The 16,328-nt window shown below is 49.7% G+C and overlaps 1 protein-coding gene across 1 annotated transcript; it reads right to left on the bottom strand.

Moving 5' to 3' along the window:
- Positions 1–11,925: 11,925 nt before the first annotated feature.
- On the bottom strand, positions 11,926–13,922 carry LOC130147609 (acrosin-like). The gene is made up of 4 exons (XM_056335047.1): positions 13,762–13,922; positions 13,159–13,424; positions 12,727–12,872; positions 11,926–12,261 (listed from the first exon to the last, which is right to left on the bottom strand). Exons 1-4 carry the CDS (start codon positions 13,920–13,922, stop codon positions 11,926–11,928), a joined length of 909 nt encoding a protein of 302 aa, XP_056191022.1.
- Between the last annotated feature and the right edge of the window lie 2,406 nt (positions 13,923–16,328).

The following is a 16,328-nucleotide window of genomic DNA, read 5'->3' as shown; positions in this document are numbered from 1 at the left end:
CGCTCACCCGACTTTACACACAGCTGATTGGATAAAAGTCTCTGGGCCATGTAGGTGTCCGTGTCCCTGATTGGTGAGCATGCTGCAGGCGCCTGATCAGAGTGTTCTGATTTCGCGGTTCCCAGGACTTGCTCTGCACCTGGCTTCTTGTTTGTGCATAGCTTGTTTTCCTTCTCCCACTGCTTGTTCCCAGGACAAGTTAAAGCTGCTCTGCAGCTTCAACTAACAGGCCTGGGTTCTCCAACCCAGACAATGGTAACATATGTCCTCGGTCCTTTAAACATCCCTCTACAGTTAAGAACGTGAGTCAAATTTGCCACTATGACATACAAAACAGAGCAACTATTGCCCTTTTGATGTTGGCTCAAGGACACGGCTGAGAGGATTGTGATGGTATGAGCTGCATGGATTTTAGGCACCCCATTGCAGCAACACGTTATCAAAATCTGAGAAAATGTCATCCTTTGGGGCATCAATTCACTCAATTGGCAGTATTCTTTGTTTGATAATGCCTTGGTTGCCGTCGTCTTTGCAAGGGCCCTGCAGCACACGGCAAAAATGGTACTAGCTGTTCAGAAACAAAAAGGGGGAAATGTTGGGGAATGCAGAGGACCTGCAGACAAGTTAGTTGACTTCAAATACTTAGTCCTGTACCTCTAAGACAGCCACAAATTGTCAGGTATGTCAACAGGATGTGAAGAACTGGAATTTAGAACCACAGCCTACGGGCACCTACAGCAACAGCAAATAGCAAGCAAGAAGACGAACACAAAAACCTATCAGGGACTGACACATGTACTATCTAAGATATATAAAAAATTTGTATAAACAAGAAAGGCCATTTTGTCCAAACCCAGCCACGCAGACATAGTGTTTTTTCAGTCTGCCTCCAACTGCATCACCGCAGGTTGCTCCACATGGGATCCCTGTCGCAGAGCCAGCAGACCCCCTTCTGCCCACAACTGACCACGCTCAGCCTGAAGGCTCCGTGGCTGCTTCGGCTCGGTGACACCTCTGACTATCGGAGTGCTGGGATAGCAAACTGTGCGTTGGGGACATTACCAAGCTGTAGGACAATGCCTCAAGGACAAGAGTCCAAGTACTGATAGCCTGATGAACAGAGACTTGTTAGAACTTGCAGGGCACTAGCCCTGGGAACAAAGGAACAAGCTAACTGCAGACCCCTGCGCCGTTACAGTTGAGGAGGCAACCAGGCGGACAGAGAAACAAGTAGCCAGGTAAGGGAACGCATAGCGCCGATATGTAACTTTGTTAATCAAGAAAGCCGCGTAGAAAGAAGCCCCCTAATTTTGGAATAGAAATTGTTGCTATGTCAAGGTAAACCAGTAAGTTCCTATTGTTTTAACGGTGTGCCTTAAATATCAACCAATCAGTGTTTTTTACGCTTAAGATTTAACCAATCAGTGTGTAATATGTAGAAGGTAGAAACGTGTATATGTGTAAGAAAATCACTAATAAACGGACAACTTGCTTGCATCAAGCTGCGTCCCGTCTCTTCATTTGCCGCATTTAGCTCTTCATTTCAGTAGAATGAGTTATTACCGATGGTTATGTCACTCCAGTTACTCACGGGCCATTTTGGGGATAGTGGTTTTGATGTCCATGGCCAATCTTTAAATCCTAAAGGACTCCCACATATCCAACAATTAGTCAGATCAAAGACATCAGCCACCTGCTGGCCTAAAGCTATACATTCATTTTGCCACGCTCTGAGAGTGAGGGGGGCACAGGACTTTCCTTGGCTATTAAACATGGCGACAATGGTCGACCAAAACAATATCTGCAATGGTATGCCAAACATCCTAAAAATATTAACAAGGCAAATACTGATGAAGCCACGCAGGCATTCGGCAGCTTCATATGGGTGGTTTTTTTTCTCAGGTAGGCTCCAGAGTCCTCACCCGGAAAAGAAAAGAAAATCAGACTCGGTTTGTTCAAAGGAACCGGAAGCAGAAGGATGGAGTAATCCACCTGGTGTTGATGTTATATTCTTTTCCATGAGCATCTTTGGCTTTCCAAGCATCTTTATTAAGAGGTCCAGTGAGCACGAGAGGAACAGCTCCAATGGCTGTCATTTCTACCAACACAGGCTGTCCAGGAGAAAAAAATTGTTCTCCGGGAGTACTGAGAGTCTGAGACTTTGGGGTCAAAGTCGGGGGTTTAGGAGAAAAGGCATTCAGTCGGGGACATCCATTTATTCCCCAGCGATCATTAACTGGGGTAACTGCATCCCAAAGGCGTTCCACCCAACGTGGCTTGTGAGGTTTCAGAAATCGATTTAAGAGTCCATGAGTTCGTTCTACTGTCCCGTTAGCTTGGGGATAATATGGGGTGTGGAATCCCCACTTGATTCCCTCTTCCCTCCCCCACTCCGGCTTTGGCAGCAGTAAAATGACTGCCATTGTCCGACTGAATGGAATCAGGTTTGAGGAGGAAACTAAACCAAATTTTCAGGGCTGGCACTGTATTTTCCCCAGTCGCTCGTGGAAACACTTTGAACTAGGCCAGGAATCACTTCCACACCTACTAATACGTACTGCTTCCCTTGTGACCTTTGGAAAGGTCCCGTATAATCTATCTGCCAAGTTTCCCAGAGACACTTTTTGTCTCTCAAATGAAGGGGGGAATCTTCCATGGCTTGTGGCTCTAGTCCAAGTCTGCATTGTTCACAAGCTGAAATAGAGGTTTTTCAAGATTCCCAAGTGACAGGCCAACCTCTGGCGTGTGCCTCTTTGTATAAATCAGTAGACCCTCAGTGAGCACGCTTAACTTGCAGCCATTCCAAAAGTCTGTCCCAGTTTTCCCCGGTTTGATTTTCCTGCTGCAAAGGGGCAATTCTGGCCAGCTCATCTGCCCTGTTATTCCATTCACCTGCCAGAGTTCCTCTTTCCCACAGAGACGGTACCCATGCTACCACAAAGTCCCCATGTTTGGCAAGATCTAAGTTTTTTTGCCACTTCTCCTTTTGCCACACTGGCACTCGGTTTACTTCCCAGTTATTCTGTTCCCAGAAAGGAAGCCATCCCGTTCATCCTTTGAATGCTGCAAACGAGTCAGTGTAAATGTGCACCGGAGCCTTAGCCCCTTCCTCGCTATTAAACACACTCCACACTGCCACTAACTCTCCCACTTGGGCACTGCCCTCACCTTTGGTAATGATTTCTCTGTTAGCATCTACATTAATAGCTACAGCTCGGTATCTCCTCTCTTAACAGAGGCAACTCCTCTGAAACAGCAGGAGTGACTTTTAATACGGGAGGGGGAGGGGTATCCCCTCCAGAGGATTTGTTACTTCCTCACAGATCTTTACCTGTTTAGGGGTGCCTTCAGTGACAGTTAGGACACTACAAATACGTTCAATCTTAGCATGACATTTTCTGACAGTATCTCTTTGGCCCACCCCGTTAGGGGGGGAGTTCCTGCTAACATAGCTTTAATTACCTTTAAAAGTCCCCTTAAAATTAGAGGCTGTTGGCGTATGGTTCGCTCCGCTTCTCTGAAAGCAACACTCACTACAAACAATCCTTTTTCCCAATTAGAGTCTCGTTTCTCAGCATCCTTAAAGCTCCTGGAGTAAAATTCGATCGGGCGGGAGAACCTTCTGGTCCCTTTTGCCAGAAATGAATGGACAATCCTGAGTGTGCAAACCCCCACTCAGTCTGGACAGGGTCAGTGGGGTGAATAGGACCCAAAGCCTGGTGGGTGTTTGCTTCCAACACCAAAAGCTGTAACGCTTCATTGTGGGCTGGAGCCCATTCCCAAGCTGCTCCTTTTCGCAGCAGGTCATATAAGGGCCGTGCAACTATTGCAAAGTCTGGGATGTGGTTTCTCCAAAAGACCAATAAGCCTAAGGCATGCTGCAGCTCCTTTTTATTTTCTGGAACTTTTACCTGCTCTAGTGTTGAGAGGGTGTCCTGAGGAATACAGGCTGAACCTCCTCTCCACTGTATCCCTAAAAAATTCACTTCATTTGCAGCAATTTGTATCTTTTCCCCTGGTACCTGGAGTCCCAGAGACTCTAAGTGCCGTATAATCTTTCCTTGTGTCACCTGTTCTGGAATAATTTCATCCCCTCCTATGAAAACATCATCGATGTATTGATAACTCTAACTCCCAGTTCTGGAAGAGTTTGGGCTCATTCTTATGCCAAAGCATGATGTGCTAAGGTGGGAAAATGTTTATATCCCTGAGGGAGGCGAGTAAAGGTATACTGCTGTCCCTCCCATGTGAAAGCAAAACGATCACGGTCCTCCTCTTGCAGGGGACCCATGACAAACATCTCTTTCACATCAGCTGTGGCCATCACCGCATGAGCCTGCTCCTGAATGAGTGAGGTGAGCTCAGCTCCATTAGGCACTGCTGCTGTCAAGGGACCAGTGTCTGCATTAAGTCAAGGATAATCTACAGTCAGTCTCCTCTTCCCCTTTGATTTACGAACTGGCCACACTGGGGAATTGTATGGGGAGAGGGTGAGTGTTAAAATGCCCTGCTGTTTAAGATCCTCGATCACAGGAGCTATCCCCTCCTGGGCCCCTAATGGCAAGGGACAGGCTTTCACATTAGTCATCCTGGAAGCGGGGAGGGTAGGTGCTGCTTGCAGCAGGCGCACTTCTGCCCAGGACGTTTCAGCTAATTCTCTGATCTGAGAAATGCCAAAGGACCATGAATTCCCCTGGCTCATACCACTGTCTGCCCCTCAATATATCTATGACCAAAAGATTTGTCAGAAAAGGGCCTATTGCAACCTTGGTGCTAACTGGTTCTGCCTCCCCAGGCAACCATAATGTTACCAAGGCCATAGGTACTGACAGAGTTTTCCCTAAAGCATTTAAGACAATCAGGTTTTTATACAAAGTCAAAATTCCACATTGCTCCACCTCACTATGCATCAGTGCAGTGATTTGTGCTCCCGTGTCAGTTAAAAAGGTTACTGGGTTTTTCTCCGTGTTCCTACAGCCACTGTAATCATTAAATCTCCTCTCAAATTTAAGGTGAGTTGCCTAATAAACATCCACCCTCCGTTCCCTTCCCACCTTCGGGGGACGGAGGATCTAGTTTCCCTTTGCCCTTTTTACCTCATCAGCTTTTTCCCCCATGCCTATTGATGGTGGGGCACGAGGGGTTGGCTCAAAACGGACTTTATGCCCTGACCAAGTCTGTACAACTTTCTCCAATTTCTAGGCCAGGAGCCCATCCATTAGATCCTAGAGAATACCTCCCTGGAGCCCCAGCTGCCACCAGTCGGCTTAGGGGCCTCCCTCTGCCAGGATCAGTAAATTGGACCCATTTCGAATTCTGACTTCTTGGAGCCTGTGCGAGGCATCCCTCAGCTTTTCCCGCAGTTTGTACAGCTCTCGTTTCAGTCTTTGCCAGGATCCACCAACGAGACCACGTTTTCTCCCAAAGTTAATTAGCTCTTGGGCAACTTCCCCCCACCTAACTCTGTCTGATATGGGGGTATTTTGTATCTTCCCCTGGAGCTGGATCCCAATGGGTTTTAAAGAATCAGGATTAGATTAATCCTCAGATTAGAGGAGTCATCCTTCTGGGTCCACAGGCATCATCATGGGAGAGCCCTGGTGGCACTCCAGCCTTCTGTCATACATCATCTGCAGGCAAGCTGCCTCTTGTACACTTTCTACCAGCTGATCCATCATACCGGTTATGGCTAGGGGGTCTCCCCTCTCCAAAGGGTTCAGTCCCCCAGCCCAATAGTCTGCCCTCTGTGTTAATGACCATGGGGCCCGATGGTTGCCAGTAGTTAAAAACACACCTGGACCCCAGTATCCTTCTGCTTCCTTCTCTGACAACAAAATCCCATCTCCTCCTGACAAGGACACTTTCCAAACATATTCTGTTTTGGATTCCTTTGGAGTCCTTGCAAAATCCTTCCTTAATTTTGCTAACTCAGTTGCTTAGTAACAATCTGGGGACAAGTGTCATTGTCTGTCTCATATAAATACTCAGTCTTAACAAGAGGATACATGTGAGGTGCGTTTTCTGCTGTGTCTTTTGCTCTCTGTAAATCCCCCTGGGGATATATTTGTCTAATCCCTTTCTCTGTTAACTTCAACTCTACCTTCCAAAACGACTCACTTGCTTTCCGCAATTCTTCTCATAATGTTTCTTTTAACAAAGCATTCTGGTTTCTCTCCTGCTCTAAGAGCTGTTTGGTCTCTTCTAACTGCTCTCTGAGTTTTAACTGCCATTTTCAAGGAATCTACCACGGTATCATCTTGACACAATCTTTGCCTCCTATCTTCCAGGGCTCCTGCCCAACTTGCTCCTAAAATGGCACAACTTATGGATTTCCTCTTCCCAGGCCCAACTTTAGCCTCCGTCTGCAATATCATGACCCTATCCACTACACTATAGTGGTTGGAACCACTGATTTTTTGCTCATTCTCACCCTTGGGGAGCTCGGCGAGCATGATAGGTTCCCAAAAATCATCCAGTTTATATAAATCTCCGGCCCATACTTTAGTGGGGGAAACATCACGAACCTCTGTAGAAGTGTGGGCACTCCTTTCACCAAAGAGGGGTTATTTTGTCCTGAGATGGCCTCACTGTATGTTCGCTGCTACTACACCCACCTCCCTTCACCCTCTGGAGGTCACACTTTTAAACTGCTTTAGAGACTCGTCTCTTGTTCAATTCTGTCGCTTAGTCCTTCTTCACCTCTTTTCCTCACGGACAAACAGAACCGCGGACTCAGACTCTGCACTCACTTCGTACCAAGGTAGGTGTCAGGCACACACACAAGAGTCTCTCATAAAGAACCTGGCAATTTCTGTTTCACTGAGAATCCTGTCCGTGACACCAATTAAAATGTTACATGCCGGTCTGAGACCGGAGCGTGGTTCTGTTTGTATTCTCGGGAACAGAATGAAGACTCAAAATGGAGTCAAGAGCCAAGGAACTTTATTTGCCCAACAAGAAATACGTGAATGCAAAGGGGGAGTGAGAGTGACAGATTAAGAGAGGAAGGAAGGAAAGAAAGAAGTTAAGAAGGAAAGGCTTACAGCAACAGCTACCACCCCGGAGCTGCCGTGTCCCGACAGTCCGATACGTTTCCATGTCCGGTGGGGGAACGTTCCGTCCAATGTTGGTTCCTTTTTTTTATAGAGTTGTTACAAGCTGTTCTGCTTAACCACACCTTCCACCTGTCACCACTGTCACCGAAATTGGGAGTCAAACCTCTTAACACCATTGCAGCATTAGAGCAGCAGGCACTCCTTTATTGCAGCGCTGGGTGCTCGGTGGCATCTCCACAAATCAGGCACACCTGTGTAGGTTTTACTGTTACATTTATACAGAAAATTACAAGGTCATATGTAGGACAAGGCCTCAAGGACAAGAGTCCAAGTACTGATAGCCTGATGAATAGAGACTTGTTAGAACTTGTAGGACACAAGCCCTGGGAGCAAAGGAACAAGCTAACTGCAGACCCCTGAGCCGGCACAGTTAAGGAGGCAACCAGACGGACAGAGAAACAAGTAGCCAGATAAGGGAATGGATGGCGCCGATATGTAATTAAGAAAGCTGCGTAGAAAGAAACTCCCTAACCTTGGAATAAAAATTATTGCTAGGTCAAGATAAACTAGTAAGTATCTATTGTTCTAACGGTGTGCCTTAAAAATTAACCAATTAGTGTTTTTTACGCTTAAGATTTAACCAATCAGTGTGTAATATGTAGAAGGTAGAAACATATATAATTGTAAGAAAATCACTAATAAATGGACACTTGCTTGCATCAAGCTGCGTCCCGTCTCTTCATTCACCGCAGTCATACACTCCCAATTACAACGATTGGTTAGTAATTTGCATATAATTGTTATATTTGCTGTGTCATCCTTTTCTGTTACTATGCTTGCACAGGGGAAGGGTCTTCAGCTGGGCAAGGGTCTACTTGACCTGTGGGCATGATTTTTTGGTATTATAATGAAGGTAGTTCACTTCAGGACACCTTAAAAGTTAGTTTTGTTGCCAAGTGGGACAGCTGGATATCGGCCTTGCCAAGCTGTCCAATAACTCATCCCATACACAACAGAACCTGGGCGCTCTGGTTGTGGTCTGAGAGTAGGGTAGTCCTTAGTAGCTTAGTAGCTTAGTATGGTCTATAGCACAGGGATTTCAAATAACAGTCTGCGATAACAAGCAGCACAGCGATTCATACCTCACTGGTCAATAAGTATTAATGTAATTCTATCATGAAGGTTAATTCCTTAGAATCAAAATCTTCTTGTAACTAGCTGTTACATAAACACAAAATATAGGAAGATTCAGTAAAATTTTGAGATAATCTGCACCACTAGGATAAAGTAATTGTGGTAGTGGGAGATCACGATCTCCTACTCAAATGCTTGGGGAGACGAGCCGTCCCCCCCCAGCCTTGCTCCAGAAAGCCTCTGCACCCACTCCCCACTTCTGGTTTGGGAGGGCTCTGTCCTGCACGTGCCCCCTCCTCCCGCCTCCTTTCATGTCAGGAACCTGCTACTGGTGGGAGGAGAAGGCACTGATTCCTGATCAGCATCCCCACTCTTCGCTGGCTAAAGTGCTCCGATGCCAGGGTACCTCGCGAGCACCAGCTGGGATAGCTGGAAGGAACAGGGCGAGATGCCCAAAGCCATCCCCATCCCCACTGCACTCACCCAGCCGCATCATGGGCCTCTGTCGGCAGCACCTTCTCCTTGAGCTGCTCCAGCGTGTCCTTCCAGTGTGCCGTATTATCCTCTGTAATGTGTACCCTCGAGAACTTGGTGTGTGGGTTAGGAGGAAAAATCCACCGTGCATCCAGCATGGCAATAAACCACTGTCAGCTTCCTAAACTGTCCTTTGGCTCAGAGAGCTTTCTTGGTTATGATTTTCGGTAACAGAACATGGTGACCAAACGGGACCCGCTTTCCAGAATCTCGACAGACCAGAGAAATCATGACCACCGCAAGCACGCACGGGAGTAGTTTTGCCAGGGTTCTGAGATTCCCTGGCCAGGTGAATCTCCGTGACAGCTCTCTGGGATAACAGCGACATGGTCATAAACACTGAGGTTGCTTACAAAGAAGTCATATCGCATTGCGGGTTGAAGTCCCCCTGGTGGGTCAGAGTCCCCCCGGGATATTTGAAGTGCACAATTGTCCAATCCATATGCTGTTACGCGGATGCCCAGAGCCCAGATTTTGCCTCACGCTCATGTGAAACTTTGTTGGATTTTGTTTGCTGGATTTTGCCTCTGTCCAGTTTTGTTTGCAGGGTCTGGTTTAGGTATTGAGTGTTTGTGATTTTGAAACTTTGTACACTGCAGGAGCGGGCTGGAAACTAGGACCATGCGTGGCCATCAGTTAACTGAGGGGAATGTGCTCAAGCTTGTCTAGACAACAATTAACATGATGAGGCATGTTTACAGAGCACAGGGGAGTGGGAGACGGATGGCGCCAAGGATGGTGCCAAGGAAAGATAACACCTTGCTGTTAATTGATGGCAGTTAACCACCAATCAGGGATTGCCTAGTACGTAATTCTTAGCTTAAAGAACCAATCTGTTTAAAGCACGCAGCTTCTGAAAACATATATAAACTCGTGATTGTGTACAATAAATCGACATTTGCTTGCATCAAGCTGCGTCGCGTCTCTTAATTCGCCGCAGTACACACGGGATCTGGTCATTCTGCTAGAGGGAGTTGGTTCTTCAGAGTTCTTTTGGGTTGTTTATTAAGATGCTGGTGCACGTTTTGGGGTGACCCCCCCACTCAGACAAAATGGGCCGAATATTGTCATCACTGGTGGCCCTTGTATACCTTAGGTGATCAAGAGAAATGGCCTAGGAAGGGAAGCATAATCTCCAATACAGCATGGCAGTTCATGTTCTTTTGGTACATGCAAAGGACAATGGGAAGAAGTCCCATAAGTGGGTTTGGTTTTTTGGCCTTGAGAAACAATCATGGAACAAGAAGTAAATAGACACTCATGATACTTGATGGCAATGTATTGATAATGATGGAGGGGAAGATAATTATTAATTGCCTTGATGTTGTTCTGCTTGTAGTGTTGGGAAAAGGAGTCTGAAAGGGGAGAATGAAGAAGAGGATGTGCAATTTCTGGTTTCAGGGCAGTGTTGCTGGTAATAGGGAGAGATTTTTGCTGAAGGTAAAAGAATGGTGTTGGGGAAAGCTCAGGAAGAGGATGCGAGGATAAATGGCTTTCGCTGCTTTGTTTGTGGGGCAGTCAGAGCTGCCTCCCTGCCCACCCGGTGATCTCTGCTGCAGAGTTGCTTTGGGTTTCCTTGCCCACTCCGTTACGGAGCAGCCAGAGCCAGCAGGCTTCTGAACACTGTGGGATTTCTCCTTTCAGGTCTGGTTGATCTGAATGAGGTGGGCACCTGGGGGGCTGCTCCTATGCCAGCCTAAATGGATCTTCCCACGTGCGTGCAGCTGCGTTCCAAAGAGCCAGACACGCACATACACACAGAGAGAGTGCCACAATGAATGTGAAGGGCAAAACAGATTGACACAGACAAAGCAATACCTTGACAAGTATCCCTGCAGATGTAGCCACTGCTTACACCCATGTGAATGCAGTCCAGGCCTTTCCTGGGTTTCCACATGTCCTGGTTTCAGCTGGGATAGAGTTAATTTTCTTCTTAGTGGCTAGTACAGTGCTGTGTTTTGCCTGTGATGTGAGAACAATGTTGATAGCCACACTGATGTTCTTAGTTGTTGCTGGGTAATGTTTATACTAAAGTCAAGGACTTTTTGGATTCTTGGGCCTTGCCAGCCAGAGTGCTGGGGGAGCACAAGAGACTGGGAAGGGACACAGCCAGGTCAGCTGCCCTGAACCAGCCAAAGAGGTATTCCATACCATGGGACGTCATGCTTGGTATAGAAAGTAGGAGGGTTAGCTGGGGAGGGATCGTTGCTCGGAGACTGGCTGCGCATCAGTCAGCAGGTGGTGAGCAGTTGTACTGTGCATCACTTGGGGGTTTTTTCTCCTTTTCCCTTTTCCTTTGGATTTTACCCTTTTCCCCCACCTTTCCATCCTAATTGTTACTATTATCATTGTTATTACTGATGTTCTTACCTCTTTATTCTGTTTAAATTATGAAATTGCTCTTATCTCAACCCTCAAGTTTTACATTCCTTTCTGATTCTCCTCCCCAGCCCTCCGGATGAGGGGGAGTGAGCAGGTGGCTGCGTGGTGCTTGGTTGCCGGCCGGCATTAAACCATGAGACCAGAGGATGAGGCTACTGAAACAGAAACACAGCCTCACTCCCTGGATTCATAAGCACAGTATGTTCGTAGATGCCTCAGATAACAGTCTAGAAATTAAGTCCATGTCATATGTGGGGCTCAAAGCCAAGGCTCCCTCACCAGTGCCTGGTGCAAGCCTTGGGTCTTTCTAGATCTGTGTTTCCTGGGCCCTGAGAGTCCACGTTCAAGTTCGCTTGCGCCTCATACAGATGCACACAGGGATCCCACCAGGAGCGGGCCTAAGGCAGTCTGTGCTTCCAGCTGCCATCCCCAAGGCCCTGAGCCCCGCAATGACCTGCCTTCCCTTGTTCCACTGCACCCTCATCCTTCTTGCTGAGCAGGCAGAGCTTCAGCCCTTTGCTGTGACCCTTTGTGCCCGACTTGTCTGCCTGCAGCCTGCTTCCTCCGGCAGGTGCCGGGCGTGGAAGTCCTGGCCTTGCACACGAGACTGAAGAGGACTGGCGCCTGGTTAGCCACAGAACTGAAACACTTTATTGCAGGGACTCAGCCAGCTGAGCTCTTCCGTTGAGAGGAGCGCGGGCAGGACAGAGCAGGCCTTTGACACTGAGGCTGCCTTTGCATCAGCAGGCATTGCCCCAGCGGGAAATGGTGGTGGTGCACTGCAGCCAGCCCTGGATCCTCTCCGTCCTGCTGATCAAACCTATTTCCTGCTTAGGTACTGCAGGAGTTCATGCAGCCAAGAAAGGAAATCCCACAGCTTCTGCACTGGAAGAGGGCAGGGTATAAACCTTCCTGCTTCTGTTGGTGTTGGCCTGTGAACGGGGGTGGAGGTGAAGGCTGGCTGCGGCCTTGCCGTAGTCGCTACTGCTGTGTGCAGGCCCATCTGTTCCAGGATCCAGTTGTAGAAGTGCTGGGTGGAGGTGTAGACTCCGGGCTTCTTTGCTCTCGCACAGCCCATCCCCCAGCTGGTCAGGCCAACAAGCCAGAAGTAGTCAGCGCTCTTGTCTTGGCACACAAGAGGCCCACCGCTGTCCCCCTGCAGCAGAGGAAAGAGGATGAAGGGGTTGTTGGGTGGCCACCGTCAGCCCAGTGGCTGGCTCCTTCCCTCTCATGGCACTTCCAGAGCTGTATTTAGTGGCCAGCCAAGCTCTGGAGAAGCTTTCCTGGGAGGGGGTGGTGGGCCTGTAAGGCAGGGCTCGCTCTCCCTGCAGCACAGTTGTCCTGCAGGTGCTGCAGAAGGATGTTGCACGTTTGGGATGGTGAAGCTCTGGGCTGCCAAGGGCACTGGGTGGGCTTTGTGGACATAGTGCCAGGCCTCTGGGACAAGGCAGGCAGGCCCTGGGCAAAGGCGTGCAAAAGGGGAAGGGGGGTAAGGCCCTCAGCAGTGGGGACACAGCAATGGGAGTGTGAGTGGCCAGGAAAAGCCCGTGACGGTGCAGGTTTGGGCGGTTGTGGCGGGGCTGCCCGTGCTGCCGGGGCTTGGCTTGTAGCACGCTCCTACCTGGCAGGTGTCGATGCCACCCTGCGGATAGCCAGCACAGATGTTGTGGGTGTGGATGGCCCCTCTGTACCAGCCGCTGCTGTTACAGACCCCGGCATCAATGAGGTGGACCTGGGCCTCCTGCAGCACATACGCCGATCCTCCATCTGTGAAGAGCACAGAAAGGAATGAACATCCAGCAGCTCATTGCCAGTTCTCCTTCCCTGCGTGACTGAAGCCCTATCCCGGGGCTTGGCTTTGCATGTGGGGAGGCGCTGGACCGCTCCTTCCTTTCTGCCTTGCTCTGGGTCAGTGGCTCACGCCCCCCTCTCTAAGAGGCATACGTCCCCACAGCCTGATTCTGGCTTTCGCCTCTGCTGTCAGGAAGAGCAACCTGCCTCCCCAAGCTGGCCAAGCTTTCACTCGCAACGTGACTACATTTTGGGAGCTCACCTCTTGCAATCCTGGCACCCCAGCCACTGACGTAGCACTCTGTCAGCTCCGAGACTCTCAGCGAGGCATCGGGCACGCAGGCAAGCTGTACGTAGCTGTTGCACTGGACAGGCTGCTCCAGTTCCAGCAAGGCAATGTCGTTTCTTTGCGTGACATTACTGTAGTGCTGGTGAACCAGCAGTCGCTTGATGTTGCGCACCTGGGCCTCAGGTCCCAGCTGGGTCAGCTGGGTGGCACCTACCACCACCTGCCACATGGTGATGTTCCTGGAAGGCAGATGGAGAGAGGGCTCAGAGAGAGCAGAGACACATGCTGCAGCAGCACAGCAGTTGCCCTGCCTTCTGCTTGGCAAGGCAGAGAGGAGAGAAGCACTAGGGAGGTTGAAACGGACCACGTGCTCCTTGCGCTCAAGGAATTTCGAACTGGGGACTGCTGGGAAGCAGTGGCATGAGCCCAGCCTTCTCCTGAGCAGCCTCTCAGGTGGCTGCGGAGTGCCCAGGCACTGGGCGTACTGCAAGGCAACAGGACGGGAGCATCACGTGCTGCTGTGCTCAGGGCACTTGCTAGTGTGTGGGGCTAGCCCTGATCCCTGGTCCTCCTTACCTGGCCTCGATGAAGCACTGGGCTGATGTGAGGACCCACTGTGGGCTGATGAGGGAGCCCCCGCAGATGTGTGCCATGCCTCCTTCCAAGGGAGCCTGGATGCTGACGATCCAGGGCCAGGCCCCTGGCTGGGCATTTTTGACACCCACGACGTGTGACATACTGTTGTTCAAAGCCGCAGGCTGAAGGCCGCAGGTGCCTCTGTAACCAGAAACTCCATTCTGGTTAGCTCCATGGAAGCTTGTGCCATTCCGGCTGAAGGCCAGCTGTCTTCCCTCCCCTCAAGTCATGGCCAGAAGGGCCAAGGAAACCCGTGGGGCATGCGCCCACTCCCCTTTCCCCGCTTTCTGCTTCACCCGTAGATGAGCTGTGCCGGCAGCCTGCGTGCTGTCAGGGAGCTGAGCCTCCCAGACGGCCTTCAAGAACCTCTGGGGAGGCCATGGGGGACAAGCAGGACCCCTCCAGAGAAGCTCACAAGGGTTGCCCAATGTCCCTCCCAGAGCCTCGGGCCACTTACCCACAGCTATCCCATGTGCCGTGCACAGGACAGCACATGGCCAGCAGGACAACGAGGAGGAGGAGAACATCCATCACTACCAGCACATGTGGCAGCTGCAAGAACGAAGGCTTGTTGCCACCAGTACGGCCACCAACGTAGTGCCCGCAGGATTCCCGTTCCTGGGGTTCTTTGGACGCGGGGCTGATGTCACAGAGTGCCTGGTTCCAGGTGCTGGGCGTGGTGGCGGTGGGGGAGGGATGGGGGGCAACAGGAGGGGTTCCAAGCAGGACTGGAGGCGGAAGCTGGGATCGCACACCCCTGACAGAGCCCCACGCAATGCCCTGCTTGCACGATCAGGGTGGGCAGGCCCCGTGGCAGGCAGCAGCGCCTGGCTCCCAGCTCTGCCTGCTAACAGCTCACAGGGCAACACCCAGCGTGGCCTCGCAGCCTCTTTGGGGAGTTCCCTGCCGCCCTGCTCTCTGCAGCCCTGTGCCACCGGCTCCTTCCCAACAAACAGACACACAACAAAGAACACAATGACTACAGCAGCATGCGCGTGCTTGGGTGTTGAAGAGCCAATCTGTTGATGGCCGTGGCAGCCAAGCAGTGCTGGACAAGCCAAATAAGCCAAGCACAGCCCAGCAACGTCAACCTTCCTGCACAAAGCACAGTGAAATGCAGGTGCAGCACACTCCTCGCTGGCTATGTCAGCCACAGCAACGCGCTCTGGCAGGCGTCGTGTCCTTGCTGTCTATGAGTTGGATTGCTGTTCTTGGCACCCACTGACCATGGCACTTGTGGGAAGGGCAATCAACATGAAGCTCTAGAGAGAGAGAAGGATGCTCCTGCTCTCAGCCCAACGTGCCATTGTTCGCAGCTTTGCAAATGCTTGTGCTGCGATGGAGAGACGGGATGCAGCTTGATGCAAGCAAATGTCAATTTATTGTACAGAAGCACGGGTATATATACTTTCAGAAATCGCGCTTTTTGAACAGATTGGTTCTTTTGAGATAAGCATTGCATACTAGGCAATCCCTGATTAGTGGTTAACTACCATCAATCAACAGCAAGGTGTTATCTTTCCTTGGCGCCATCCTTGGGGCCATCCATCCCCCACTCCCCTATGCTCTTTCAATTGCTGTCTAGGCAAGCTCAAGCACATTCCCCTCAGCTAACTGATTGCCACGCATGGTCCTAGTTTCCAGCCCGCTCCTGCATCTCCACCTTCCTGTTGTAGAAAAAGAACCTTTGAAACCAAACAAGTAAAAACAAGGTATAAGTAATAGAACAAATATAAAAAGCAACTAAGACATATTACAATGTCAAAATAACCCACTGTCTCTGTTCCGTACAATTTTACAATTTCCCTCTTTTTGTTTTTTGAACAGCTAGTACCAGGTTTGCCATGTTCTTCAGGGCCCTTGCAAACATGACAGCAACCAAGGTAACAGCAAACAAACAATACTGCCAATTGAGTGAATGGATGCCAAAAAGGCTGACATTTTCTCAGATTTTGATAACATGTTGCTGCAATGGGGTGCCTAAAATCCACACAGCATATACCATCACAATCCTCACAGCCATGTCCTTGAACCAGCAACAAAAAGCAGTGGCAATTTTGACACAGGTTCTTAACTGCCTAACAAACAAGGTGATTTAACTCTTTAATGCTTTCCCTGAACATACCTCTGGGGTCATTCCCTTCATTCCCTCTTTTTTTATGCAACCAGAGACACTTTACCATAACAGAGAAGCTCCTATTTACATCTCTGAGCCCGGACACAAACCACAGTTGTATGCTCCACCAGGCCCAGGGCAAAAATCATTCATATGCAGACACCTACTAAACACTAGATAACCATGTTTATCATAGCGACTCCCAAAACCCCTCATTTAAGCGTTTCCCACTTGCATTCCTGCCACCAATCCCTCAGACCCCCCTCTCACCCTCCCCAAAAATACAATCAATGCATTGGGAGAGATGGGGGGGGGGGGGGAAAGGTCTAGCTATTTTCCCAGATCTATAGGACCTGGATCAAAAGGTTTGTCCGTGTTGTCCTGTTCCTGT

Source organism: Falco biarmicus, chromosome 4 (assembly GCF_023638135.1).
Source record: "Falco biarmicus isolate bFalBia1 chromosome 4, bFalBia1.pri, whole genome shotgun sequence".
Lineage (NCBI taxonomy): Eukaryota > Metazoa > Chordata > Aves > Falconiformes > Falconidae > Falco > Falco biarmicus.
This window is presented reverse-complemented; position numbering and strand designations above follow the sequence as displayed.

Excerpts from the sequence above, each read along its gene's own strand:
- LOC130147609 (XM_056335047.1), bottom strand. The coding sequence starts at position 13,922 with ATGTCACACGTCGTGGGTGTCAAAAATGCCCAGCCAGGGGCCTGGCCC. Across the intron at positions 13,425-13,761 it reads CAGTGCTTCATCGAGGCCAG|GAACATCACCATGTGGCAGG; the intron begins GTAAGGAGGACC and ends TCTGCCTTCCAG. Across the intron at positions 12,262-12,726 it reads GTGGCATCGACACCTGCCAG|GGGGACAGCGGTGGGCCTCT; the intron begins GTAGGAGCGTGC and ends CCTCTGCTGCAG.